The sequence below is a fragment of the Lepidochelys kempii genome, chromosome 28 (assembly GCF_965140285.1).
Source record: "Lepidochelys kempii isolate rLepKem1 chromosome 28, rLepKem1.hap1, whole genome shotgun sequence".
NCBI classification, from domain to species: domain Eukaryota; kingdom Metazoa; phylum Chordata; order Testudines; family Cheloniidae; genus Lepidochelys; species Lepidochelys kempii.
Genome location: NC_136407.1, coordinates 812,134 through 837,820, shown reverse-complemented (window position 1 = coordinate 837,820; position 25,687 = coordinate 812,134). Strand labels below are relative to the sequence as shown.

Here is a 25,687-nt window from a genome sequence, read left to right as displayed (position 1 = left end):
GAGGTTTCAGCGCGTTTATGTAACAAACCATCTCGGAAAAGCAGGTTAGGAGCAGGGCGCGGAGCTGGTCCCGTTCCCGGGGGAGGGGGGCGCCAGGGAGCAAACCCCAGGGACCCCCCTTGCCCGCCCTGCAGCTCAGGGCATGCCACTGGCGGTGACACCTTTGACCTAGCAGCTCCAGATCCCGGGGTGGGCGCGCGGCCCTCCCATGCCCACCTCCGGCCTCCCAGCCCGGCTGTGCCTTCGTGGTCCGGCCCCCGAGGGCAGCGCTGGGGGGCCTGTGGGTTCGCGGGAGGAACCCGGCCACCGGTAGTGTTCTGGGGGTCCGGGCGGTGCCAAGCACCGGCAGCCGAGGGCTCCCGTTGGCCGGGGTGGGGTGCCCAGTGGGCGAGGCTGGGGCGACACTCAGCAGTTAGTAGCGGCGGGGGGGGCGGGGGAGCGATGCGCCCCCCTCCTGTGGGAAGTCGGCCTCTGGGATGTAGTGACGGGGGACGCTCCCCCTCCCGGGGTGGGGCGCCAAAGGCAGAAGGGAGGGAGGCGAGGGGCGGGGCGGGGCGGGCGGCTGGTTGTAGGGCCGAGCCAGTGGCATGCTGAGCCCCGGGTGGCCCTGCCCTCGGGGTGACCTCCAGGAAGGGGTTGGGGGGCTGTGCGAACGGGCAGGGAGAGGGGCTGAGCTGCAAAGGGACTCAGCAGTGTCGGTGTGGTCGGGGGCCTGGGCGGGCAGAGAATGGGTCCCAGCCCCCCTGGCCGGGTGCAGGGGGGGCTCTTGTCGCTGCCGGGGGGGCCCAGAGCAGGGGGGGGGGCTGCGGGGCGATGGAGCGGCACTCCCAGGGCAGAGGGGGCCCAGCGCTCCAGCCCCACGGGCGGCTAGGTCCACACCTCCACGGGGATCACGCCCTCCTTGCTGTTGAGGGGGGGCAGGAGGGACTCCTCGGCCAGGAACTGGAGCGGGAACTGCACCAGGTGGCCCCGCACCTGGGCCAGGTGTTGGCGGGCCAGCTCCGGGCTGACGCAGGCCAGGTTCTGCACCCCCACGTACTCCCGCAGGGCCCGGAGCGACCGCACCGCGTTGGTGGGGAGGCAGCGGAACACCTGCCGGGGGGCCAGAGGCCGTGGGTCAGAGCCAGCGGGGGCTGGAATCCACACCCACGGTGCCCCTCCCTCCCGACCCGCCGCCCCTGCCAGCCCAGCCTGTGCCCCTCCCTCCCGACCCGCCGCCCCTGCCAGCCCAGCCTGTGCCCCTCCCTCCCGACCCCCAGCCCCTGCCAGCCCAGCCTGTGCCCCTCCCTCCCGACCCCCAGCCCCTGCCAGCCCAGCCTGTGCCCCTCCCTCCCGACCCGCAGCCCCCTGCCAGCCCAGCCTGTGCCCCTCCCTCCCGACCCGCCGCCCCTGCCAGCCCAGCCTGTGCCCCTCCCTCCCGACCCGCCGCCCCTGCCAGCCCAGCCTGTGCCCCTCCCTCCCGACCCGCAGCCCCTGCCAGCCCAGCCTGTGCCCCTCCCTCCCGACCCGCAGCCCCCTGCCAGCCCAGCCTGTGCCCCTCCCTCCCGACCCCCAGCCCCTGCCAGCCCAGCCTGTGCCCCTCCCTCCCGACCCGCAGCCCCTGCCAGCCCAGCCTGTGCCCCTCCCTCCCGACCCGCCGCCCCTGCCAGCCCAGCCTGTGCCCCTCCCTCCCGACCCCCAGCCCCTGCCAGCCCAGCCTGTGCCCCTCCCTCCCGACCCGCAGCCCCTGCCAGCCCAGCCTGTGCCCCTCCCTCCCGACCCGCCGCCCCCTGCCAGCCCAGCCAGTGCCCCTCCCTCCCGACCCCCAGCCCCTGCCAGCCCAGCCAGTGCCCCTCCCTCCCGACTCCCAGCCCCTGCCAGCCCAGCCAGTGCCCCTCCCTCCCGACCCCCAGCCCCTGCCAGCCCAGCCTGTGCCCCTCCCTCCCGACCCGCCGCCCCTGCCAGCCCAGCCTGTGCCCCTCCCTCCCGACCCGCCGCCCCTGCCAGCCCAGCCTGTGCCCCTCCCTCCCGACCCGCAGCCCCTGCCAGCCCAGCCTGTGCCCCTCCCTCCCTCCCGACCCCCAGCCCCCTGCCAGCCCAGCCTGTGCCCCTCCCTCCCGACCCGCCGCCCCCTGCCAGCCCAGCCTGTGCCCCTCCCTCCCGACCCGCCGCCCCCTGCCAGCCCAGCCTGTGCCCCTCCCTCCCGACCCCCAGCCCCTGCCAGCCCAGCCAGTGCCCCTCCCTCCCGACCCGCAGCCCCTGCCAGCCCAGCCAGTGCCCCTCCCTCCCGACCCGCAGCCCCTGCCAGCCCAGCCTGTGCCCCTCCCTCCCGACCCGCCGCCCCCTGCCAGCCCAGCCTGTGCCCCTCCCTCCCGACCCGCCGCCCCCTGCCAGCCCAGCCTGTGCCCCTCCCTCCCGACCCGCCGCCCCTGCCAGCCCAGCCTGTGCCCCTCCCTCCCGACCCCCAGCCCCTGCCAGCCCAGCCAGTGCCCCTCCCTCCCGACCCGCCGCCCCTGCCAGCCCAGCCTGTGCCCCTCCCTCCCGACCCCCAGCCCCTGCCAGCCCAGCCAGTGCCCCTCCCTCCCGACCCGCAGCCCCTGCCAGCCCAGCCTGTGCCCCTCCCTCCCGACCCCCAGCCCCTGCCAGCCCAGCCAGTGCCCCTCCCTCCCGACCCGCAGCCCCCTGCCAGCCCAGCCAGTGCCCCTCCCTCCCGACCCCCAGCCCCTGCCAGCCCAGCCAGTGCCCCTCCCTCCCGACTCCCAGCCCCTGCCAGCCCAGCCAGTGCCCCTCCCTCCCGACCCCCAGCCCCTGCCAGCCCAGCCAGTGCCCCTCCCTCCCGACTCCCAGCCCCTGCCAGCCCAGCCAGTGCCCCTCCCTCCCGACCCGCCGCCCCTGCCAGCCCAGCCTGTGCCCCTCCCTCCCGACCCGCCGCCCCTGCCAGCCCAGCCTGTGCCCCTCCCTCCCGACCCCCAGCCCCTGCCAGCCCAGCCTGTGCCCCTCCCTCCCGACTCCCAGCCCCTGCCAGCCCAGCCTGTGCCCCTCCCTCCCGACTCCCAGCCCCTGCCAGCCCAGCCAGTGCCCCTCCCTCCCGACCCGCCGCCCCTGCCAGCCCAGCCAGTACCCCTCCCTCCCGACCCCCAGCCCCTGCCAGCCCAGCCTGTGCCCCTCCCTCCCGACCCGCCGCCCCTGCCAGCCCAGCCTGTGCCCCTCCCTCCCGACCCGCAGCCCCCTGCCAGCCCAGCCTGTGCCCCTCCCTCCCGACCCGCAGCCCCCTGCCAGCCCAGCCTGTGCCCCTCCCTCCCGACCCGCAGCCCCTGCCAGCCCAGCCTGTGCCCCTCCCTCCCGACCCGCCGCCCCTGCCAGCCCAGCCTGTGCCCCTCCCTCCCGACTCCCAGCCCCTGCCAGCCCAGCCTGTGCCCCTCCCTCCCGACCCGCCGCCCCTGCCAGCCCAGCCTGTGCCCCTCCCTCCCGACCCCCAGCCCCTGCCAGCCCAGCCTGTGCCCCTCCCTCCCGACCCCCAGCCCCTGCCAGCCCAGCCTGTGCCCCTCCCTCCCGACCCACAGCCCCCTGCTAGCCCAGCCCTGCCCCCCCAGCCCTGCCGGTGCCCCTCACTCCTGACCCCCAGGCCCTGCCAGCCCAGCCCTGCCCCCCGACTCCCTGCTCACCTGATCATAGATGTTGGCGTTGGCCAGGCCGGTGGCTTTCCAGGCGCCGTGGAAGAAGAGGTCGCTGACCGGATCCTGGATGTCGGGGCTGGCGGTGCTCGACGCCCCCAGAAGCGACCTGCGGAGAAGGGCCCAGCGCAGGGGTGAGGTGCCCGTGCCCAGGTAACCGCTCATGGCTGCCGCCCAGCAGTGGGGGATGGGATTGCACCCCGTCTTCCCAGCGCACCTCCCCCAGCCCCCCAGGCGAGGTGCGCGCACACAGCTGGGGGGCCAGCAGGCCCGCGGGCGGCGCATGCCCCCACCTGAAGCAGTCGAGGCGCAGGCTGAGTGCGAATTTCCCCGCCTCGTAGGGCTCCCCGCCCATGACCGAGGGGACCAGCTCCGTGTCCTCCACCAGCAGGGCCAGCTCGCTGTCCCGCTTCCCCAGCAGGCTGCGGTCGTTGATGTTGGCAGAACCTGGGGGGGCCAGGGATGGATCAGAGCCCTGCCGGGGCCCCTCCCTCCCGACCCGCAGCCCCCTGCCAGCCTGGGGCTCCCCCGCAGCCCTGCCGGGGCCCCTCACTCCCTCCCGACCCGCAGCCCCCTGCCAGCCCAGGGCTCCCCCCCAGCCCTGCCGGGGCCCCTCCCTCCTGACCCGCAGCCCCCCCAGCCCTGCCGGGGCCCCTCCCTCCCTCCCGACCCACAGCCCCCCCGTTCCCTGTGGTGCCCCTCCCTCCCGACCCGCAGCCCCCCCCAGCCCTGCCGGTGCCCCTGCCGGTGCCCCTCCCTCCCGACCTGCAGCCCCTGCCAGCCCAGCCCCGCTGATGGCCCTCAATCTTGACCCAGCGGGGGGGCCAGGACTCCTGGGTTCGCGCCGGCACTCACCGATAAGGACCCGACGGTCGTCGGCGATGAGCATCTTGCTGTGGATGTAGACCAGCTCGGTGATGAGGGTGCCGCTCAGCTCCCCGTGGGTGCGCAGCCCGCAGATGGAGATGTAGTTCTTCCACTCGTCCCCGACTGCCGGGGGGGGGAGAATGGGGGTTACTCAGCCCCCCGGGGTACCAGGGCTGGGGGTCCTGAGCTCATGGGGGGCTGGGTTCCTTCCCTGGGCAGCATACTGACCTCCGACATAGCCCTCACCCCTGGGTTCTCTGGGAGGGGAGTGGGGGCTGGTGGGTTAGAACGGGGGGCCTGGGAGCCCGAACTCCTGGGTTCTGTCCCCGGCTCTGGGAGGGGAGTGGGGGGGTTAGAGCAGGGGGGGCTGGCAGGCAGGACGCCTGGGTTCTCTCCCCGGCTCCGGGAGGGGAGTGCGGGGTCAGAGCGGAGCCCTCCTCTGCCCCCCACCCCCAAAACTCACTGGCGGCTTTCAGGCGGCACAGGATGGAGGAGTCGCCCCGGCAGAGCGTCCTGGGGGAGAAGGAAAGAGGCAGCCAGTGAGTGGGGCCCCTCTGCCCCTCCTGCCCCCCCAGTTCACCCTCTCCTGGGCCCCCTCCCCACATTACACTCGTTCCAGGCTCCCCTTCCCCCAGCCCCGGTGGCTTCCCCAACCTCCTCCTCCCCCCAGCCCCCCCCTTGTGACCCCCCCCCGTACCGGTAGGTGAAGTGCAGGATGGCCTGGATCGAGTTCCCCCCCCCCTCGGCGATGTCCCCCTCAAAGCCGGGCAGCAGGGGCAGCAGCACGAAGACCCGGAAACGCTTCTGCTCTCTGCGGGGGGGGGCACAGGGAGACGTTACCCCCCCCCACACCCACAGGGAGAGCCCCTCCCCTGGGGGGGCTGGGGTCCCAGAGTTAGCCCTGCCCCCCCCCAACAACATGAGCCGCGTCCCCCTCCCCAGGGCCCCCATCCCCACAGTTAGCTCTGCCTCCTCCCGGTGCCGATCCTGCCCCCCCAGCCCAGCACAATGGGACCCTGCCCCCTCACACACCATGTGCCCCCCCAGGGGCTCCCCCCGGGGCATGACAGACACCGGGGCTGGCCTCCTCCCCCCCCCCGCCCCCGCCGTGGGGTGACCTGTGGGCGTGCAGGATGCGGCTGACGATGGCGTCCCCCACAGCGTTGAGCACCGAGCGCTCGTCCGCACAGCTGATGAAGAACTGGTTCTGGGGGGAGATGGGGGGTCAGAGCCCGGAGAGAGAGACCCCCCCCAGCCCCCGGCCCCCCCGGCCCCCCGCCCGGCCCCACCTCGATGTAGATGTAGTGCTGGCTGCCCCGGATGAGGCTCAGGTAGGCGTTGTAGATGGAGCACTCGTGGGTCCCGGCCGACCAGCGATCCACCGAGCGCAGCACCTGGGGGGCAGCAGTGGGGGGCAGGGTGAGGGGAGCCAGAGCCCCCGGCCGCGCCTGCCGACCCCCAGTGGCCCCTGGCCACCTGCCCTTCTTTGACCCCAGAACTGCATGTCCCCCGCCCCCCCGAACCCATAGAATGACCCCCTGAGATCCCTAATGCCCTGGGCCCATCGGGTGACCCCTACCCCCTGGGCCCATAGGATGACCCCCTGAGATCTTTAACCCCCTGGGCCCATAAGGTGATTTACGCCCCCCGCCCATTACCTGTAGGATGACCCCTGGGACCTTTAACTCTCAGGGCCCATCCGGTGATTTCTGCCCCCCCCATTCCCTGGGCCCATTGTGTGATTCCCCCCCCACACGCTCCCTAGGCCCATCGGGTGATTCCCCCCCACACACGCTCCCTGGAGCCATCGGGTGATTTCTGCCCCCCCCACGCTCCCTGGGGCCATCGTGTGATTCCCCCCACACACACGCTCCCTGGGGCCATCGGGTGATTTCTGCCCCCCCACGCTCCCTGGGGCCATCGGGTGATTTCTGCCCCCCCCCCACGCTCCCTGGGGCCATCGGGTGATTTCTGCCCCCCCCCACGCTCCCTGGGGCCATCGGGTGATTTCTGCCCCCCCCCACGCTCCCTGGGGCCATCGGGTGATTTCTGCCCCCCCCACGCTCCCTGGGGCCATCGGGTGATTCCCCCCACACACATGCTCCCTGGGCCCATCGGGTGATTCCCCCCCCCACACGCTCCCTGGGCCCATCGGGTGATTTCTGCCCCCCCCCACGCTCCCTGGGCCCATCGGGTGATTTCTGCCCCCCCCACGCTCCCTGGGCCCATCGGGTGATTTCTGCCCCCCCCCACGCTCCCTGGGGCCATCGGGTGATTTCTGCCCCCCCCCACGCTCCCTGGGGCCATCGGGTGATTTCTGCCCCCCCCCACGCTCCCTGGGGCCATCGGGTGATTTCTGCCCCCCCCCCACGCTCCCTGGGGCCATCGGGTGATTTCTGCCCCCCCCCCACGCTCCCTGGGGCCATCGGGTGATTTCTGCCCCCCCCCACGCTCCCTGGGGCCATCGGGTGATTTCTGCCCCCCCCACGCTCCCTGGGGCCATCGGGTGATTCCCCCCACACACACGCTCCCTGGGCCCATCGGGTGATTTCTGCCCCCCCCACGCTCCCTGGGCCCATCGGGTGATTTCTGCCCCCCCCACGCTCCCTGGGGCCATCGGGTGATTTCCCCCACACAAATGCTCCCTGGGGCCATCGGGTGATTTCTGCCCCCCGCCACACTCCCTAGGGCCATCGGGTGATTTCTGCCCCCCCCACGCTCCCTGGGCCCATCGGGTGATTTCTGCCCCCCCCACGCTCCCTGGGCCCATCGGGTGATTTCTGCCCCCCCCACGCTCCCTGGGCCCATCGGGTGACTCCCCACACACACACGCTCCCTGGGGCCATCGGGTGATTCCCCCCACACACACGCTCCCTGGGGCCATCGGGTGATTCCCCCCACACACACGCTCCCTGGGCCCATCGGGTGATTCCCCCCACACACACGCTCCCTGGGCCCATCGGGTGATTTCTGCCCCCCCCACGCTCCCTGGGCCCATCGGGTGACTCCCCCCACACACACGCTCCCTGGGCCCATCGGGTGATTCCCCCCACACACACGCTCCCTGGGCCCATCGGGTGATTTCTGCCCCCCCCCACGCTCCCTGGACCCATCGGGTGATTCCCCCCACACACACGCTCCCTGGACCCATCGGGTGATTCCCCCCACACACACGCTCCCTGGGGCCATCAGGTGATTTCTGCCCCCCCCCCACGCTCCATAGGCCCATCGGGTGATTTCTGCCCCACACACACGCTCCCTGGGGCCATCGGGTGATTCCCCCCACACACACGCTCCCTGGGGCCATTGGGTGATTTCTGCCCCCCGCCCACGCTCCCTAGGCCCATCGGGTGATTCCCCCCCCACACACGCTCCCTGGGCCCATCGGGTGATTTCTGCCCCCCGCCCACGCTCCCTAGGCCCATCGGGTGATTCCCCCCCCACACACGCTCCCTGGGCCCATCGGGTGACTCCCTGTGGCCCCATAGGGTGACCTGCCCAAGCTCCCTGGGCTCACTCAGCGCCCCCCTGCCCCCGGGGCGCCCGCTGACCTGCACGTTGGCGGGCTGGGCTCCGGCGAGGGGCAGGCGGTGGGCGGCGCCAAGCGACTTGGGCAGCAGGCAGGGGTACTCCGGGCCCCGGTACTTGTTCTTCACCGTCTGCAACGGGACAGGAGGTGGGCGGAGAGACCGCAGGTAGCGCCCCCCCACCCCTGGGGCACAGGCCCCGGCACCCTCCCCCCCCGAACTCGGGCCCCATGGCAGGCTCCCGGCGGCCCCGGACCTTGGTGAAATTCCAGCGCTGGATGAAGTGGCGGGCGACGTCGCGGGCCGCTCTGCCATGCACAGCCACCCCCACGTCCCTCCAGGGCATCCGGGGCATCTGGGTCCTGTCGATGAAATCTGACACCCAGGGGGAGCCGGTCAGCAGGAGGGCAGGGGCTGGCCGGGTGACCCTTGACACCCCCGAACCCGTGTCCAAAGAACGACCCCATTGAGCTCCTGGAACGATCGCCGGCCCATCCTGAATTCAAGGGGCTTTTCGGGGCAACTCACCGGCTGGGCCTGGGTCACCTTGGCTGCAGAGTGGAGTCGGGGGTCAGACCCCACCCACTGGGGGTAGGGGGTGCTGTGTTGCTAAGGGGCAGGGGGAGGTCCACTTAAGCTCCCTCGATGGACGGGCACAGTTTAGGGGGTGTAACGCTCTCAGGGGCACAGGGGTTTGGGGGGTGTAATGCTCTCAGGGGCACAGTTAAGGAGGTGTAACGCTCTCAGGGGCACAGTTAAGGGGATGTAACGCTCTCATACACAAGCCAGGGGCAGAGTTAAAGGGATATAGCCCCAAGTCAGCCCCAGGCACGCACACTGCCCAGTCCAGCCTGCACACCCCGGCCCAATGCCGGAGGGACCCCCCACTTCCCCGCTCACCTTCGAAGGGCCGCTCGAGCTGCACCCAGTCCTTGGTGATGAGGTTGCTATAGTCCTTGCCCAGCCAGAGTTGCTCGTTGACAGCCAGGTCAACGGGGGGCTCTTCCCCCAGGGGGACCCCGCTCTGAGGGAGACAGAGCCCAGCGTGAGGAGTGGGGTCACTCCCCGGGAGGGGGGGACGGCGTCAAGAGAGAGATGGGGGAGGAGATCCGGGGAAGAGAAACTCGGGGACCTGGGGCAGGCGGATCCCCAGGAGAGGAGGGGGCCGCGCGGGGGGCTCTGACCTTGGGGTGGGGGGGCAGGTCGGTGAGCCGGTAGTGGTGGTCGTCCCAGCGCCCGTAGGCCAGGTCCAGCCCCCCGAGAAAGGCCACGCTCTGGTCCACCACCACCACCTTCTCGTGGTGGGCCCACAGGAACACAACGGAGGAGACGTGGTCGGGGTGGCGCATCACCTGGGCCGGGGGGCAGAGAGCTCAGAGACCCTTCCCCGGGGCCGAGGGGCGAGCGCCCTGGGCCGCCGTCCCGGACGCCTGGGTCCCCTCCCCCTCCCCGGGGCCGAGGGGCGAGCGCCCTGGGCCGCCGTCCCGGACGCCTGGGTCCCCTCCCCCCTCCCCGGGGCCGAGGGGCGAGCGCCCTGGGCCGCCGTCCCGGACGCCTGGGTCCCCTCCCCACCCCGGGGCCGAGGGGCGAGCGCCCTGGGCCGCCGTCCCGGACGCCTGGGTCCCCTCCCCACCCCGGGGCCGAGGGGCGAGCGCCCTGGGCCGCCTCCCGGACGCCTGGGTCCCCTCCCCCCTCCCCGGGGCCGAGGGGCGAGCGCCCTGGGCCGCCTCCCGGACGCCTGGGTCCCCTCCCCCCTCCCCGGGGCCCACCGGGGGCGAGTGCCCTGGGCCGCCGTCCCGGACGCCTGGGTCCCCCCTCCCCACCCCGGGGGCGAGCGCCCTGCGCCGCCATCCCGGACGCCTGGGTCCCCTCCCCCCTCCCCGGGGCCCACCGGGGGCGAGTGCCCTGGGCCGCCGTCCCGGACACCTGGGTCCCCCCCTCCCCACCCCGGGGGCGAGTGCCCTGCGCTGCCGTCCCGGACGCCTGGGTCCCCTCCCCGGGGCCCACCGGGGGCGAGTGCCCTGGGCTGCCGTCCCGGACGCCTGGGTCCCCCCCTCCCCACCCCGGGGGCGAGCGCCCTGCGCCGCCGTCCCGGACGCCTGGGTCCCCTCCCCCCTCCCCGGGGCCCACCGGGGGCGAGTGCCCTGGGCCGCCGTCCCGGACACCTGGGTCCCCCCTCCCCACCCCGGGGGCAAGCGCCCTGCGCCGCCGTCCCGGACGCCTGGGTCCCCTCCCCCCTCCCCGGGGCCCACCGGGGGCGAGTGCCCTGGGCCGCTGTCCCGGACGCCTAGGTCCCCCCTCCCCACCCCGGGGGCGAGCGCCCTGCGCCGCCGTCCCAGACGCCTGGGTCCCCTCCCCGGGGCCCACTGGGGGCGAGCGCCCTGCGTGGCGTCCCGGACGCCTGGGTCCCCTACCTTGATGTTGGGGTGCAGAAGCGTGAGCGCCCGCTTGCTGTAGCCGCTGTTGATGCCCAGGGCCAGCTCCACCTCCTTGAAGAGCAGCACGCAGACCCGCACGCCCTCCTCCTGGGGGGGGGCAGGCAGGGCATTAGAGGGGCGGGGGGTCCCCCGGGACCCCTCGCGCCCCGGGACACTCACCGCCTTGTGCTTCAAGAGGATGTCCAGGCGCCAGTCGTCCGTCTGCGCCGGGCGCTTCAGGTGGAGCTCAGGGCTCAGCCTGCGGGCCGAGAGGGGCCTTGGTGGCGGTGGTTTCTGCCCCCCCCCGAGCCATGCCCCCCACTCCGCCGAGAGCCCGGCTCTCTGGGTGCCCCTGCCCCGCGCCCCGCCCAGTCCTTGCAGGGCGCTCGGGTGGGTTTTAGGAAACACTTCCCGCCTCTCTGGGGAGTCGGCTCTGGGACAGGCGCCATAGGGGGGTCCCGTCGCTGGGGGGGGCTCAGAGCAGGCTGGACAAACGCCCGTCGGGGCTGGGCTGGGGTTACTGGTCCTGGCTCAGCGCGGGGGGCCGGACTGCATGACCCCTCGAGGTCCCACCCAGCCCGACCTTCCGAGGGTCCTGGGACCCGGCGTGCCCCCCCAAGCCGTGGGGCTGCAGCGTCCCCGACTCTGCTTTGGGGCCGGGATCCCCGCGGAAGGAAAGGCTCCCCGGGGGGCAGATCAGTGGGGCCCAGCACACACCCGGGCGGGGCGTGGGGCCAGGCCCTAGAAGGGGAGGCAGTGAGAAGGTTGGAGGGCAGGCAGGAGGGGTGGGGAGGGTGAACAGCGCGGAGCCCTGGGGGTCAGGACCTGGGGGGGGGCCCGGACGTGCGTGTGAGGGGCAGAGCCCTGGGGGGGGCAGGTCAGGGCCCTGAGGGCAGCAGGGGGGGCAGGTCAGGGCCCTGGGGGCAGCAGGGGGGGCAGGTCAGGGCCCTGGGGGCAGCAGGGGGTCACTCACCACCAGTCAGTGATATAAATCTCCTCCTTCGCTTGCATCAGCACGTCAGCCAGAGCCGCAAAGTACCCGGCGCCATTCACAAACCTGCCACGGGTGGGGAGAGACTGGACCTTTGGGGGGCTGCATACCCCCAGGAACGACCCCCCCCCGTCTGCCCCCTCCCAGCCCCCACTGCCCCCGGATTCCCTGGCACTGGGACCTGCCCCATCTCACTCCCCCCACCCCTCCACGCAGGATCCCGTCCCCTCCCCGGGGGGGCCGAGTGCCCCCTCCACAGTCCTTTGTGCCCCGCCCCCAGCGGGTGCCCCCTCTCACCAGCGGGTGGGGGAGCCCTTGCGGACGGGCGCGAAGGCCTGGTGGCCGTGCAGGTGCAGGAAGTCCTTGCCCTGCTCCTCGGCCAGGTCCGTGATCTCCTGCCCCCACCAGCGCGCCTGCCGGTAGCTGCTGCACTTCAGAATCAGCGTCCTGGGGGGCAGGGGGGGGAGAGAAATCACAAACCAGCCCCCACCCTGTCCCGGAGCCGGGAGAGAACCCAGGAGTCCTGGCTCCCAGCCCCCCCTGCTCTAACCCACCAGCTCCCACTCCGCTCCCGGAGCCGGGAGAGAACCCAGGAGTCCTGGCTCCCAGCCCCCCCTGCTCTAACCCACCAGCCCCCACTCCCCTCCCAGAGCTGGGGAGCGAACCCAGGAGTCCTGGCTCCCAGACCCCCCTGCTCTAACCCACCAGCTCCCACTCCGTTCCCGGAGCCGGGAGAGAACCCAGGAGTCCTGGCTCCCAGACCCCCCGCTCTCACCCACCAGCCCCCACTCCGCTCCCAGAGCCAGGGAGAGAACCCAGGAGTCCTGGCTCCCAGCCCCCCCTGCTCTCACCCCCCAGCCCCCCCCCTCCCCTCCTGGAGCCAGGGAGAGAACCCAGGAGTCGTGGCTCCCAGCTCCCCCGCTCTCACCCACCAGCCCCCACTCCGCTCCCGGAGCCAGGGAGAGAACCCAGGAGTCCTGGCTCCCAGCACCCCCGCTCTCACCCCCCAGCCCCCCTCCCCTCCCGGAGCCAGGGAGAGAACCCAGGAGTCCTGGCTCCCAGCCCCCCCTGCTCTCACCCCCCAGCCCCCCCTCCCCTCCTGGAGCCAGGGAGAGAACCCAGGAGTCGTGGCTCCCAGCCCCCCCTGCTCTAACCCACCAGCCCCCATTCCCCTCCCAGAGCCGGGGAGAGAACCCAGGAGTCCTGGCTCCCAGGCCCCCCGCTCTCACCCCCCAGCCCCCCCTCCCCTCCCAGAGCCAGGGAGAGAACCCAGGCAGGGTGGAACCCCGGCGTCCGGACCTGGCGGTGTTCTCGATGCGGACCCCGTACTTGCTGTCGGTGGGTTTCTTCCCCACCATGACCCTGAATCCTGGGTCGAAGAGCAGCACATAGGAGACGACCCCCGACTCCGGCTTGAGGTACAGCAGGAAGGAGTCCTTCACCACCAGCCACCTGGAGGGGGGAGGAGAGGGGCCTGTGAGTGGGGGGAGGGCCACACAGACCCCCGCCCCGCCCGGCCCCCCAGCTCACCTCTTTGACCAGCGGTAGCAGATCTGGTGGCGCCCACAGCAGTTGAACCCCTGGATTCGGTGCCCACCGGAGCGCTTCAGGATCATGCCCTCCCTGCAGCAGGAGCTAGGTCAGTGGGGAGAGAACCCAGGAGTCCTGGCTCCCAGCCCCACCCCCCTGCTCTAACCCACCTGCCCCCACTCTCCCCCAGGGCCGGGAACAGAACCCAGGAGTCCTGGCTCCAAGTGGCGCTTGCCCCCCCACCCCAAATCACTCCCCTCCTGTGTGTGGGAAGCCTTTCTCGCTGGCCCCCTCCCCGCCCCCGTACAAGGCCCCCCCAGAAGTGGTTGTCATGGTGGCTGGCAGGCCGCTGGGTCCCTGGGCAGAGAAAGCGAACTGGACTCACAGACCCTTGGGTCCCAGGTCGGGGATGAAGGAGAGCTGGCTGACATCCAGGAACTCCGCCTGTGGGGGAGAGCTGCTCAGAGCAAGACCGGCAGGGGTGGGGAAACTGAGGCACAGAGGCGGTGCAGAGAATGGAACCCAGGAGTCCTGGCTCCCCGCCCCCTCCCGCTCCCCTCCCAGAGCCACGGAGAGAGCCCAGGAAGTTGAAGGGGGCGCGATACGTTACCATGGCATGGTAGTTGCGGTAGAAGGACATTGCCAGCAGGGAGTTCAGATAGCTCTCGAGGTACTTCTGTGGGAAGCAAGGCAAGGCGTGAGAGCCCCACACCGAGGGAGGGAGTTTGGCCTGGACCCTCCCCACCCCGCCCGCTGCCCCAGACATCCCCAGCTGCCTTCAAGGGCTCCCCATCTCCCCGTCCCTCTGAAGGGCTTGCTCTGCCCTAAATCTCCGCTGCCCTCACTGGCAGAGGGGATAACTCCCCCCCCCCCCCGGTTTGTACAGAACCAGGCGGAGATCTACTAGCTCTAAAATCTGCCAGGACCCGGGGACCGGACGCAACCGGTTCAGTTCCCTCGCACCAGATCCTGCTTCCCGTGGTCCATGGGTCCCTTTTGAATGCCGGACGTGCCGAGAAACCCCGGTCTTACGCGGCCAGTGTGTTAAGGGTGGGTGCATTCAACTAATTAAAATGCTTTCAATTGACATGAATTCGACTTTCCACCCGAGTTCAGCGCAGCACCCGAGGTGGGGCAGAGAATGGAACCCAGGAGTCCTGGCTCCCAGCCCCCACTCCCCCTGCTCTAACCCACCAGCCCCCACTCCCCTCCCAGAGCCGGGGAGAGAACCCAGGAGTCCTGGCTCCCAGCCCCCCTGCTCTAACCCACCAGCCCCCACTCCCCTCCCAGAGCCGGGGAGAGAACCCAGGAGTCCTGGCTCCCAGCCCCCCTGCTCTAACCCACCAGCCCCCACTCCCCTCCCAGAGCCGGGGAGAGATCTGTGACGCTCTGTACCTCAGGGGAAGACCCTACACCCCCAGGTTCATCCTTGTAAAATGATTGTGTGGCGTCCAATGCAAAGTTTGTCGTGTCGGGCTGTGACGAAGTGGGACTCTTCTTAATGTTTCCTCTGAATAGTGTGGGGGTGCCTCAGTTTCCCCTAGGCAGTTCTTAAGTATCTAGGGGGTGGGGTAAGGGTGTAGGATCATTGCAGAGCCCTAGAGGGCCGGTGTGTGCAGGAGTCTGGACACAGAGAATGGCCGACACCCTGTTTCCTGGCAACTGATGGCCTGGGCCCTTCCCCCCTGCAAGGTGAGAGCTAAAGGGTTGGAGAACAAAGGAATCAGGTGAGCACCTGGCCCCGGAAAGGAACAAAGCCCAGAGGAGGAGGGGCTGGAGGGAGTTTCAGTTTGGGGCTGGCTGGGACATGGAGTGAAGGGCAGACGTGGTTGTCTGGCTCACTGCCCCCCAGAATGGACCCAGCTGAGGGGTCCCGTTCTCTGCACCTGCAAGCTCTGTTTTAGACCATGTTCCTGTCGTCTAATAAACCTTCTGTTTTACTGGCTGGCTGAGAGTCACGTCTGACTGCGAAGTTGGGGGGCAGGACCCTCTGGCTTCCCCAGGAGCCCCACCTGAGTGGACTCACTGGGGGGAAGCGCACGGAGGGGCAGAGGATGCTGAATGCTCCAAGGTCAGACCCAGGAAGGTGGAAGCTGTGTGAGCTGTGTGTCCTGAAGACAGGCTGCTCACAGGAAGGCGACTACCCCAGAGTCCTGACTGGCTTCATGGGGAGCAGTTCCAGAGCATCGCCCAGGGACTCCGTGACAACTGGTGGCAGCGGTGGGATGTACTGCACCCCGTGGATGGCACTTCCTGCAGTAAGTGACTGGGGAGCAGTAACACGAAGGGGGATTGCCGAGGACCAGGCGTGCTGAAGGCTCAGAGAGGAGCGGTTTCGGGGGGCGGTTAACCCCTGGGAGTGTGTGACCAGTGAGAAGGACTGTGCAGTAATGGGGTCCCCCTGGGGACTGCGGTGAGCAGTCTCAGGGGCGGAGAAGCCTGCGGCTCGGCCCTGGGAGAGAGAAGGACTTTTGCAGTAACAGGGTTCCCCTGGGGATTGCAGCGAGCAGTCCAAGGGGCGGAGGAGTCTGCAGCTCGACCCTGGCAAAGAGGTGGTGACCTCGAGAAGGGCTGGCACACTAGGGGTTCTCCCTGGAAACCGTGGGGAGCTGAGAACACAGAGGCCTGTGAGTCCACAACACCTTGGGAGGAGTGGAGTGACGGCCTGTCACCGTCTCCTTAAGAAGGACATTGTAACCCTGTGCAAAAAGAGAGGGTTGAGCGTTGGAAAGTTCACCAAGGCACAGTTCATCGTGCAGCTGGAGGAGGATGACCGCTCGAAGGAACAGATTCCTGACCCCAAATGGGCTATAGCAGGATCTGGGAGCAGCTGGAGTGGTAGCCAGGCATCCCCAAGACTCCTGTCCCCGACCAGACGGGGGTCTTCACGATCGGGTTCCCCATCGGGGGATCGAGACGGACGGGATTGGAGCTGAGTCCGAGGGAGCAAGAGGACTGTGAGAGACAGCGAGAGCCCAAGAAAGAGCTGCAGAAGCAGCAGCAGCATGAACTGGCGGTGGGGGAGCGGAGAGGCCTAGGGGACCTCCCCGGGGTGAGTGGGGATAGACCCCGGGGGGCCAGTTCCGCAGGGAACCTCGAGACTAAATTGCTGCCCCTGGTTAAGGAGGGGGAGATGTGGATGCCACCTCACTGCCTTTGAGCAGGCTGGAGATTTGAACCAAGGGGACCCTGCGGAAAAGCCCCGGTGTCTAGCTCCCTTGCTGGGTCCCAAGGCCATAGACTCCGTCATCCAGATGGTTGGGGATGTGGACAGGCTCCCACTCCTGGTCCCAACCTATATGTCTGTGTGGAGTTTCCTGGGGCCAGGCCCCTCGGATCTCCAGTGGGAGCAGAAGGTGATGGTCAATGGGGAGACATTCTTGGGGTGGCCAAAGGGCATGGGCTGCATAAACCTTCCCACATGCGGCCTGCGAGTGCTATCGACCACCCCCGACCTAAGGGAGGGCGTGAAACTGGAAGGGCCTGGTGTAACTCCTACCAAGGAAGGCTGGGGCATCCATGGGAACGTTGGTGGCTTCGAACTTCCCCAGGTCACCGGCTAAAGTGACCCTGCTCAGTTCGATCTCGAAGGGGGGAGAGATGTGACGAAGTGGGACTCTTCTTAATGTTTCCTCTGAATAGTGTGGGGGTGCCTCAGTTTCCCCTAGGCAGTTCTTAAGTATCTAGGGGGTGGGGTAAGGGTGTAGGATCATTGCAGAGCCCTAGAGGGCCGGTGTGTGCAGGGGTCTGGACACAGAGAATGGCCGACACCCTGTTTCCTGGCAACTGATGGCCTGGGCCCTTCCCCCCTGCAAGGTGAGAGCTAAAGGGTTGGAGAACAAAGGAATCAGGTGAGCACCTGGCCCGGGAAAGGAACAAAGCCCAGAGGAGGAGGGGCTGGAGGGGGTTTTCAGTTTGGGGCTGGCTGGGACATGGAGTGAAGGGCAGACGGGGTTGTCTGGCTCACGGCCCCCCAAAATGGACCCAGCTGAGGGGTCCCGTTCTCTGCACCTGCAAGCTCTGTTTTAGACCATGTTCCTGTCGTCTAATAAACCTTCTGTTTTACTGGCCGGCTGAGAGTCCCATCTGACTGCGGAGTTGGGGGGCAGGACCCTCTGGCTTCCCCAGGACCCTGCCTGAGTGGACTCACTGGGGGGAAGCGCACGGAGGGGCAGAGGATGCTGAATGCTCCGAGGTCAGACCCAGGGAGGTGGAAGCTGTGTGAGCTGTGTGTCCTGAAGACAGGCTGCTCACAGGAAGGCGACTGCCCCAGAGTCCTGCCTGGCTTCATGGGGAGCAGTTCCAGAGCATCGCCCAGGGACTCCGTGACACGGGCGTGTTGGGAAGGCTTATGGTGCCCTGAGTGTTGTTGTTACAGTGAGGTTATAGGTTATAATTTCATGGATATCGTTATGAGGCTAAAAACGTGTCCTCATGGTTTAAAGGAAGCCCGGGCAAAAACTGTCCAGGAGCAGAGGGGCAGGTGTGCCCATATTTTAAAAAGGGAAGACAGAGAACCCAGGGAACTACAGACGGGCCAGCCTCACTTCAGTCCCTGGAAAAATCATGGAGCAGGTCTTCAAGGAATCAATTCTGAAGCACTTGGAGGAGAGGAAAGTGATCAGGACCGGTCACCATGGATTCACCAAGATTGACCAACCAGATTGCCACCTATGGCGAGATAACTGGGTCTGTGGATGAGGGGAAAGCAGTGGACGTGTTGTTCCTTGACTTTAGCAAAGCTTTTGACACGGTCTCCCACAGTATTCTTGTCAGCAAGTTAAAGAAGTATGGGCTGGATGAATGGATGATAAGATGGATAGAAAGTTGGCTAGATCGTCGGGCTCAGCGGGTAGTGATCAATGGCTCCATGTTTAGTTGGCAGCCGGTATCAAGTGGAGTGCCCCAAGGGTCGGTCCTGGGGCCGGTTTTGTTCACTATCTTCATTAATGATCTGGAGGATGGTGTGGATTGCACTCTCAGCGAGTTTGCAGAGGACACTAAACTGGGAGGAGAAGTAGATATGCTGGAGGGCAGGGATAGGATACAGAGGGACCTAGACCAATTGGAAGATTGGGCCAAAAGAAATCTGATGAGGTTCAACAAGGACAAGTGCAGAGTCCTGCCCTTAGGACGGAAGAACCCAATGCGCCGCTACAGACTAGGGACCGAATGGCTCGGCAGCAGTTCTGCGGAAAAGGACCTAGGGGTGACAGTGGACGAGAAGCTGGATATGAGTCAGCAGTGTGCCCTTGTTGCCAAGAAGGTCAACGGCATTTTGGGATGTATAAGTAGGGGCATAGCGAGCAGATCGAGGGACGTGATCGTTCCCCTCTATTTGACATGGGTGAGGCCTCATCTGGAGTACTGTGTCCAGTTTTGGGCGTCACACGACAAGAAGGATGTGGATAAATTGGAAAACGTCCAGAGAAGGGCAACAAAAATTATTAGGGGACTGGAACACATGACTTACGAGGAGAGGCTGAGGGAACTGGGATTGTTTGGTCTGCGGAAGAGAAGAATGAGGGGGGATTTGACAGCTGCTTTCAGCTACCCGAAAGGGGGTTCCAAAGAGGATGGCTCTAGACTGTTCTCAATGGTAGCAGATGACAGAACGAGGAGTAATGGTCTCAAGTTGCAGTGGGGGAGGTTTAGATTGGATATTAGGAAAAACTTTTTCACTAGGAGGGTGGTGAAACACTGGAATGCGTTACCTAGGGAGGTGGTAGAATCTCCTTCCTTAGAAGTTTTTAAGGTCAGGCTTGAGAAAGCCCTGGCTGGGATGATTTAGTTGTGGGTGGTCCTGCTTTGCACTGGGGGTGGGACTAGATGACTCCTGAGGTCTCTTCCAACCCTGATCTATGAACCCAGCCCAGCCTCACAGGAACAAAGGACACTGGCCTCGGCAGCAACAAAAGAATTGTTTCAGAGTAACAGCCGTGTTAGTCTGTATTCGCAAAAAGAAAAGGAGTACTTGGGGCACCTTAGAGACCAACCAATTTATTTGAGCATAAGCTTTTGTGAGCTACAGCTCACTTCATCGGATGCATACCGTGGAAAGTGTAGAAGATCTTTTTATACACACAAAGCATGAAAAAATACCTCCCCCCACCCCACTCTCCTGCTGGTACTAGCTTATCTAAAGTGACCACTCTCCTTACAATGTGTATGATAATCAAGGTGGGCTATTTCCAGCACAAATGGCCCAACCTGATTATCATACACATTGTAAGGAGAGTGGTCACTTTAGATAAGCTAGTACCAGCAGGAGAGTGGGGTGGGGGAGGTATTTTTTCATGCTTTGTGTGTATATAAAAAGATCTTCTACACTTTCCACAGTATGCATCCGATGAAGTGAGCTGTAGCTCACGAAAGCTTATGCTCAAAAGAATTATTGACTCTGGAGTGAGTCCCCCGCTTCCTTTGGTCAGTTTGGGACTGGGATGAGGTAATGCTCCCCTAACTCTGGGGGTGGGAACCAAGAGGGAGGAAAGAACACGAGGAAAGGGAGAGACGTTCTCTCCCACCTCCATCTACAGACCCCACCACCCAGCGGCTGAAGCGCTGGTCAAAGGGGAGAGCCTGGCCGAAGGGCAACCAGGCAGCCTGTGGTGAGAGACATCTACGTTTGTGAGGGACCGAAAGCCTTACGAGCAGCTTCAAGCGCGTTTTGCTTTCATTTCGCTTCACCAGATCCGACTTCTTGTGCCTTGACTGATAATCTCTTAAAATCGGTCTTGGTAGCTCGCAGATCTGTGCGTTTGTTCTCCCCGAAGCCGTGCGGTTGGCTGGGAGGTGTCCGAGGCTGCCCTTGGGAGAACAAGCCGGGTACCTAGCCATGTCTTTGGTACGGTGACGGGCTCCTACACGCTGGCCGCGTCCAGCGGGCAGAACGGGACGCTGCAAGGCGGGGGTTCCCAGGGTTGTGTCTGGGACCGGAGATTTTGGCTCGTGGCATTCGCTTGCACAATCCAAGGAGCAGCTCAAATGCCAGAAGCTGTGCGTGAACAGCCCAGGAGTGGGGGTTCTCACAAGAACCCAGGAGTCCTGGCTCCCAGCCCCCCCCCCAGAGCTGGGGAGACACCCCGAAACGTGACTCAATCTCTCGGGAAGAGCGAACGGGTCGGTCGCCCTCGGCTAACAGGCGACAAGGCAGACTCCTGACAGTAAGTGAAGACTCAGGAGGAAGGCGAGCTGGGTGACGTCACTGCGTAAACGAGGGGGTGTAGCCGCAGCCTGGCCTCCCGGCTAGCGCCGAGGGACCCGGGCTGCGGTCACCGGCCAGTGAGAGTCGGCCTGGCCTTGGGAAAAGAGAAAAGCCCAAAGGCAAAATGTCTGTGATTTGCGCGGGGCTGCAGCTCCTGGATTTCAATCCGGATTATATATCAGTGATTTAAAGCAGTCCTGCCTGCCTCCGGGACTCCTCCCAGCCCCCCAGAATCCACACGGGGGCTCCTCTGCACCCCCAGCTGCCCCATGGCCCCCCCATGCTGCCCATGGCCCTTCCTAGCCCTGGAACCCAGGAGTGGCCCCCCCCGAGCCCCCCGCATCCCACCCCCTCTGCCCCCTACCTGTTTGCTGGAGGGGCGTCTGGAAGTGCCATCACCCCCATGGGGCAGGGCGGGCATCTCCAGAGAGGTGGCCTCTGCGCGGGACCCATGGACAGCAAACCTGGGGGGTGCAATCAGAGCCGGGGTGAGACAGGCCCCGTGCCCCATTCCCTGCCCCCCTGAGTCAGCCAATCCCAGCCCTGGGGCTGGGTGGGAGCTCGTGCCCCCTAGAGGGGACAGGCCTCGTGCCCCATTCCCTGCCCCCCTGAGTCAGCTAGTCCCAGCCCTGGAAGGGTTATCCTAGGGCGTTTTGGGGCAGCTAGTTGCTTTGGAGACCAATTTGGGGCGAGGCCTGGGAAATGCCAGCTGGCGCGTGGGGCAGCAGGGATCGGGGCCCTTCCAGTGCTGCGGGGGTTCCTGCGGCACAGGACCCGCTGTAGGGCTGGGGGTGGGGGGCGGTTCGGACCTGGAGAGGGGCAGGAAGCTCATAAAGATCTTGTGTCTCATCAGGTCACGGTGCAGCTCCTGGAAGTGCTTGAACTTCTTCTTCATGGTCCAGGTGAAATCGCCGTGGGTCAGGCGCAGGGAGTACAGTGTGCTGGGCCGGATCTGCCGGGAGAGAACCCAGGAGTCCTGGCTGCCAGCCCCCCCGTTCTCACCCCCCAGCCCCCCCTCCCCTCCCAGAGCCAGGGAGAGAACCCAGGAGTCCTGGCTGCCAGCCCGTGCTGCGCTAACTCACCGGACCCCCCTCCCCTCCCAGAGCTGGGGAGAGAACCCAGGAGTCCAGGCTGCCAGCCCCCCTGCTCTGACCCACCAGCCCCCACTGCCCTCCCAGAGCCGGGGAGAGAACCCAGGCGTCCTGGCTCCCAGCCCCCCGTCCCCGCTCACCTTGGAGCCGGTGGTGTACCGCTCGGTGCCCTCCACCCGGGCGATGACGGGCACCCCCTTGGCAAACACCGGCCCCTGCGACTTGAGCGGCTTCAGGTCATAGACCACCAGGAAGGGGTAGAGCGGGCCCCCTGCAGGACGGACGGACGGACGGACGGACAGGTCAGGGTGGGCGGACACACGGACCCCCCCCTCCCTGTCTCCCTCCCCCACATGCATGGAGGCGGCAAAGCCCCCTGCTGAGTGACAGACACACGGACACACCGGACCCCGGTTTGGGAGGGCCGGGCACCAGCCATTTGGCCGGTGCCAGGACGCCTGGGTTCCTGGGGAGGGTCCTGACACCCAGCCCTTGGCTGAGGGGGTTGGGCTGCCCACCCCCCCACGCTGCGCCAGGGCGCCGGAGTCTTAACCCCCCGCCCCCCCGCCCCACTCACCTGGCTCCTCCCCCTCCCGCAGCCCGTCCACTTCGTCCCCATCCAGCTGCAGGTCCGAGGCGTCCAGCGAGGTGCCCCCGGCGAAGGGGCCAGCCAGGTTCTGCATGGTGCCGGCCTGTGCCGGGAGAGGGGCGGAGATGGGGAAGGGGAGAGAACCCAGGAGTCCAGGCTCCCAGTCCCCCTGCTGTAACCCACCAGCCCCCACTCCCCTCCCAGAGCCGGGGAGAGAACCCAGGAGTCCTGGCTCCCAGCCCCCCCTGCTGTAACCCACCAGCCCCCACTCCCCTCCCAGAGCCGGGGAGAGAACCCAGGAGTCCTGGCTCCCAGCCCCCCCTGCTGTAACCCACCAGCCCCCACTCCCCTCCCAGAGCCGGGGAGAGAACCCAGGAGTCCTGGCTCCCAGCCCCCGCTGCTGTAACCCACCAGCCCCCACTCCCCTCCCAGAGCCGGGGAGAGAACCCAGGAGTCCGGGCTCCCAGTCCCCCTGCTTTAACCACCAGCCCCCACACCCCTCCCAGAGCGGGGAGAGAACCCAGGAGTCCTGGCTCCCAGCCCCCCTGCTCTAACCACCAGCCCCCACTCCCCTCCCAGAGCCGGGGAGAGAACCCAGGAGTCCGGGCTCCCAGCCCCCCCTGCTGTAACCCACCAGCCCCCACTCCCCTCCCAGAGCCAGGGAGAGAACCCAGGAGTCCGGGCTTCCAGCCCCCCTGCTTTAACCACCAACTCCCACTCCCCTCCCACAGCTGGGGAGAGAACCCAGGAGTCCGGGCTTCCAGCCCCCCTGCTTTAACCACCAACTCCCACTCCCCTCCCCACAGCTGGGGAGAGAACCCAGGAGTTCGGGCTCTCAGGCCCCCCCCCCCCCCCGCTTTAACCACCAGTGGTCAGGGTCCTGGCGGGCAGGGAGGAGGGGAGAGGGAACCCAGGTGTCCGGGAGGGCGGACAGACGGGTTGGCTGGGTTTCCTGGGACAAATTCCTGGTGGGGCCAGGCTCCCCCCCCCCGGGATAATGCCCCTCCTCCGCTCCACCGGCCTGGGGGGTGGAAGAGGATTCACGGGGCTCCCCCAGGGCAAGCGGGGGGTGACCCAGGTGGATCGGTCAGGGACCATTGTGGGGTTAATCGGGGGGAGCCCCCCCCGGCTGCTTATGTAACAGCAGCCCCTGGCCTGCGGCCCAGACGGTCACTATGGGGACGGGGGGGGGCTTTACAGAGCAGAGCTTGGGGGGCACCAGGAGGGGGCTGGGCTAGCAGGGGGCTGGGGACGGCCTTTGGCGGCAGCCCCCCCTCACCCCCCAGCGAGGCCAGGGCGGGGGGGGGTCCGCACCCAGCTCCGCTGCGCTTCCACATTCCTTTCCTCTGAGCCGGGACGGGGAGTGGCCGGGGGAGAGGTGACCCCCCCGTGCCTCCCGGCCCTGCCCCCCAGCTCCCTGCCAGCCCCCCAGTCCACCCCGCCCCACCCGTCATCCTGGCCCACAGCCTCCCCCGTGCCCCTCGGCCCTGCCCCCCAGCTCCCTGCCAGCCCCCCCAGTCCACCCCGCCCCACCCGTCATCCTGGCCCACAGCCTCCCCCGTGCCCCTCGGCCCTGCCCCCCAGCTCCCTGCCAGCCCCCCCAGTCCACCCCGCCCCACCCATCATCCTGGCCCACAGCCTCCCCGTGCCCCTCGGCCCTGCCCCCCAGCTCCCTGCCAGCCCCCCCAGTCCAGCCCGCCCCACCCGTCATCCTGGCCCACAGCCCCCCCCGTGCCCCTCGGCCTGCCCCCCAGCTCCCTGCCAGCCCCCCCAGTCCACCCCGCCCCACCCATCATCCTGGCCCACAGCCTCCCCCGTGCCCCTCGGCCCTGCCCCCCAGCTCCCTGCCAGCCCCCCAGTCCAGCCCGCCCCACCCGTCATCCTGGCCCACAGCCCCCCCCGTGCCCCTCGGCCCTGCCCCCCAGCTCCCTGCCAGCCCCCCCAGTCCACCCCGCCCCACCCATCATCCTGGCCCACAGCCTCCCCCGTGCCCCTCGGCCCTGCCCCCCAGCTCCCTGCCAGCCCCCCCAGTCCAGCCCGCCCCACCCGTCATCCTGGCCACAGCCCCCCCCGTGCCCCTCGGCCCTGCCCCCCCAGCTCCCTGCCAGCCCCCCCAGTCCACCCCGCCCCACCCGTCATCCTGGCCCACAGCCCCCCCCGTGCCCCTCGGCCCTGCCCCCCAGCTCCCTGCCAGCCCCCCCAGTCCACCCCCGCCCCACCCGTCATCCTGGACCACAGCCTCCCCGTGCCCCTCGGCCCTGCCCCCCAGCTCCCTGCCAGCCCCCCCAGTCCAGCCCGCCCCACCCGTCATCCTGGCCCACAGCCCCCCCCCGTGCCCCTCGGCCCTGCCCCCCAGCTCCCTGCCAGCCCCCCCAGTCCAGCCCGCCCCACCCGTCATCCTGGCCCACAGCCTCCCCCGTGCCCCTCGCCCTGCCCCCCAGCTCCCTGCCAGCCCCCCCAGTCCAGCCCGCCCCACCCGTCATCCTGGCCCACAGCCCCCCCCCGTGCCCCTCGGCCCTGCCCCCCAGCTCCCTGCCAGCCCCCCCAGTCCACCCCGCCCCACCCGTCATCCTGGCCCACAGCCCCCCCCCGTGCCCCTCGGCCCTGCCCCCCAGCTCCCTGCCAGCCCCCCCAGTCCACCCCGCCCCACCCATCATCCTGGCCCACAGCCTCCCCCGTGCCCCTCGGCCCTGCCCCCCAGCCCCCTGCCAGCCCCACCCGTCATCCTGGCCCACAGTCCCCCGGTGCCCCTCAGTCCTGCCCCCCAGCTCCCTGCCAGCCCCCCCACCCCACCCGTCATCCTGGCCCACAGCCCCCCCGTGCCCCCCAGTCCTCTGCCAGCCCCCCCAGTCCACCCCGCCCCACCCGTCATCCTGGCCCACAGCCTCCCCCGTGCCCCCTCGGCCCTGCCCCCCAGCCCCCTGCCAGCCCCACCCGTCATCCTGGCCCACAGTCCCCCGGTGCCCCTCAGTCCTGCCCCCCAGCTCCCTGCCAGCCCCCCCCACCCCACCCGTCATCCTGGCCCACAGCCCCCCCGTGCCCCTCAGTCCTGCCCCCCCAGCCCCCTGCCAGCCCCACCCGTCCCCACAGTCCCGCCGTGCCCCTCGGCCCTGCCCCCCAGCCCCCTGCCAGCCCCCCGAGTCCACCCTGCCCCACAGCCCCCGCCACCGCGGTTGTAATTAGCAAACGGAGATTTTGAGTCACTTCCAAGTCACGTGGGGGAGCGAGACGGGCGGGGGGGGCGGGGAACGGGGGGGGGCAGAGAGCAGCTTTGTCCCTGCAGGCCCCCCCCGGCGGCTGCATCTGGGGAGGGTCCCGTCGTCTGGGAGGCGCAGGTGGCTCAGCTCCGCCCCTGGCGGGGGGGTTGCTCTGGGTAACGGGGACGGGAGAACGGGACCCCCCCTTGTTATGGGGCGGGGACCAGGGCTCCTCCCCCCCCCCCACAGGGGAGGGACCGGCGGCGGCAGCGGCAGCGACCCACACGTCCCGGGGGGCGCACAAGAGGGGGGATCTAGGACCTCCCCCCCCCGAGGAAATTCCCTTCCCCCCCGCTTGTGGGGAACCCTGACACTTACCAGGGGTCTCCCCGCCCCGCCCCACGGCCTGGGGGGTGCGCGGCCCCCGACTCCCCGCGCCCGGCCGGGTGGGACACGGCGCCGCTGGGCCGGGAAGGGGAAGTTGTGGGGGGAGCTTGGAGCCCGGCCCGGGACAGCCCAGCCGGCCCGGCCCGGCCTCGCCTCCGCCCGCCAGGCAGGGAGCGGGGGGCAGACACGCCCTGCCCCATAGACTGGAGCGGATGCCCCGCGGGGTGGGGC

General features: G+C 68.6%; 1 protein-coding gene across 2 annotated transcripts; it reads right to left on the bottom strand.

Annotated features, from left to right (window-relative positions):
* Positions 1–25,687, bottom strand: PLD2 (phospholipase D2). Of its 2 annotated transcripts, none has more exons than XM_078850834.1 (25): positions 25,448–25,687; positions 21,861–21,975; positions 21,424–21,554; positions 21,002–21,144; positions 20,557–20,656; positions 13,596–13,661; positions 13,371–13,429; positions 12,986–13,078; positions 12,755–12,907; positions 11,753–11,902; positions 11,438–11,521; positions 10,645–10,723; positions 10,462–10,572; positions 9,232–9,399; positions 8,948–9,071; positions 8,304–8,422; positions 8,072–8,179; positions 5,810–5,914; positions 5,639–5,727; positions 5,218–5,331; positions 4,984–5,033; positions 4,509–4,643; positions 3,947–4,100; positions 3,645–3,762; positions 1–1,092 (listed from the first exon to the last, which is right to left on the bottom strand). In XM_078850834.1, exons 2-25 carry the CDS (start codon positions 21,964–21,966, stop codon positions 868–870), a joined length of 2,784 nt encoding a protein of 927 aa, XP_078706960.1. In that variant the 5' UTR covers positions 21,967–21,975; positions 25,448–25,687; the 3' UTR covers positions 1–867. The 2 variants fall into 2 exon arrangements, with proteins under 2 accessions (XP_078706960.1, XP_078706961.1); XM_078850835.1 differs by lacking the exon at positions 25,448–25,687 and adding an exon at positions 23,187–23,313.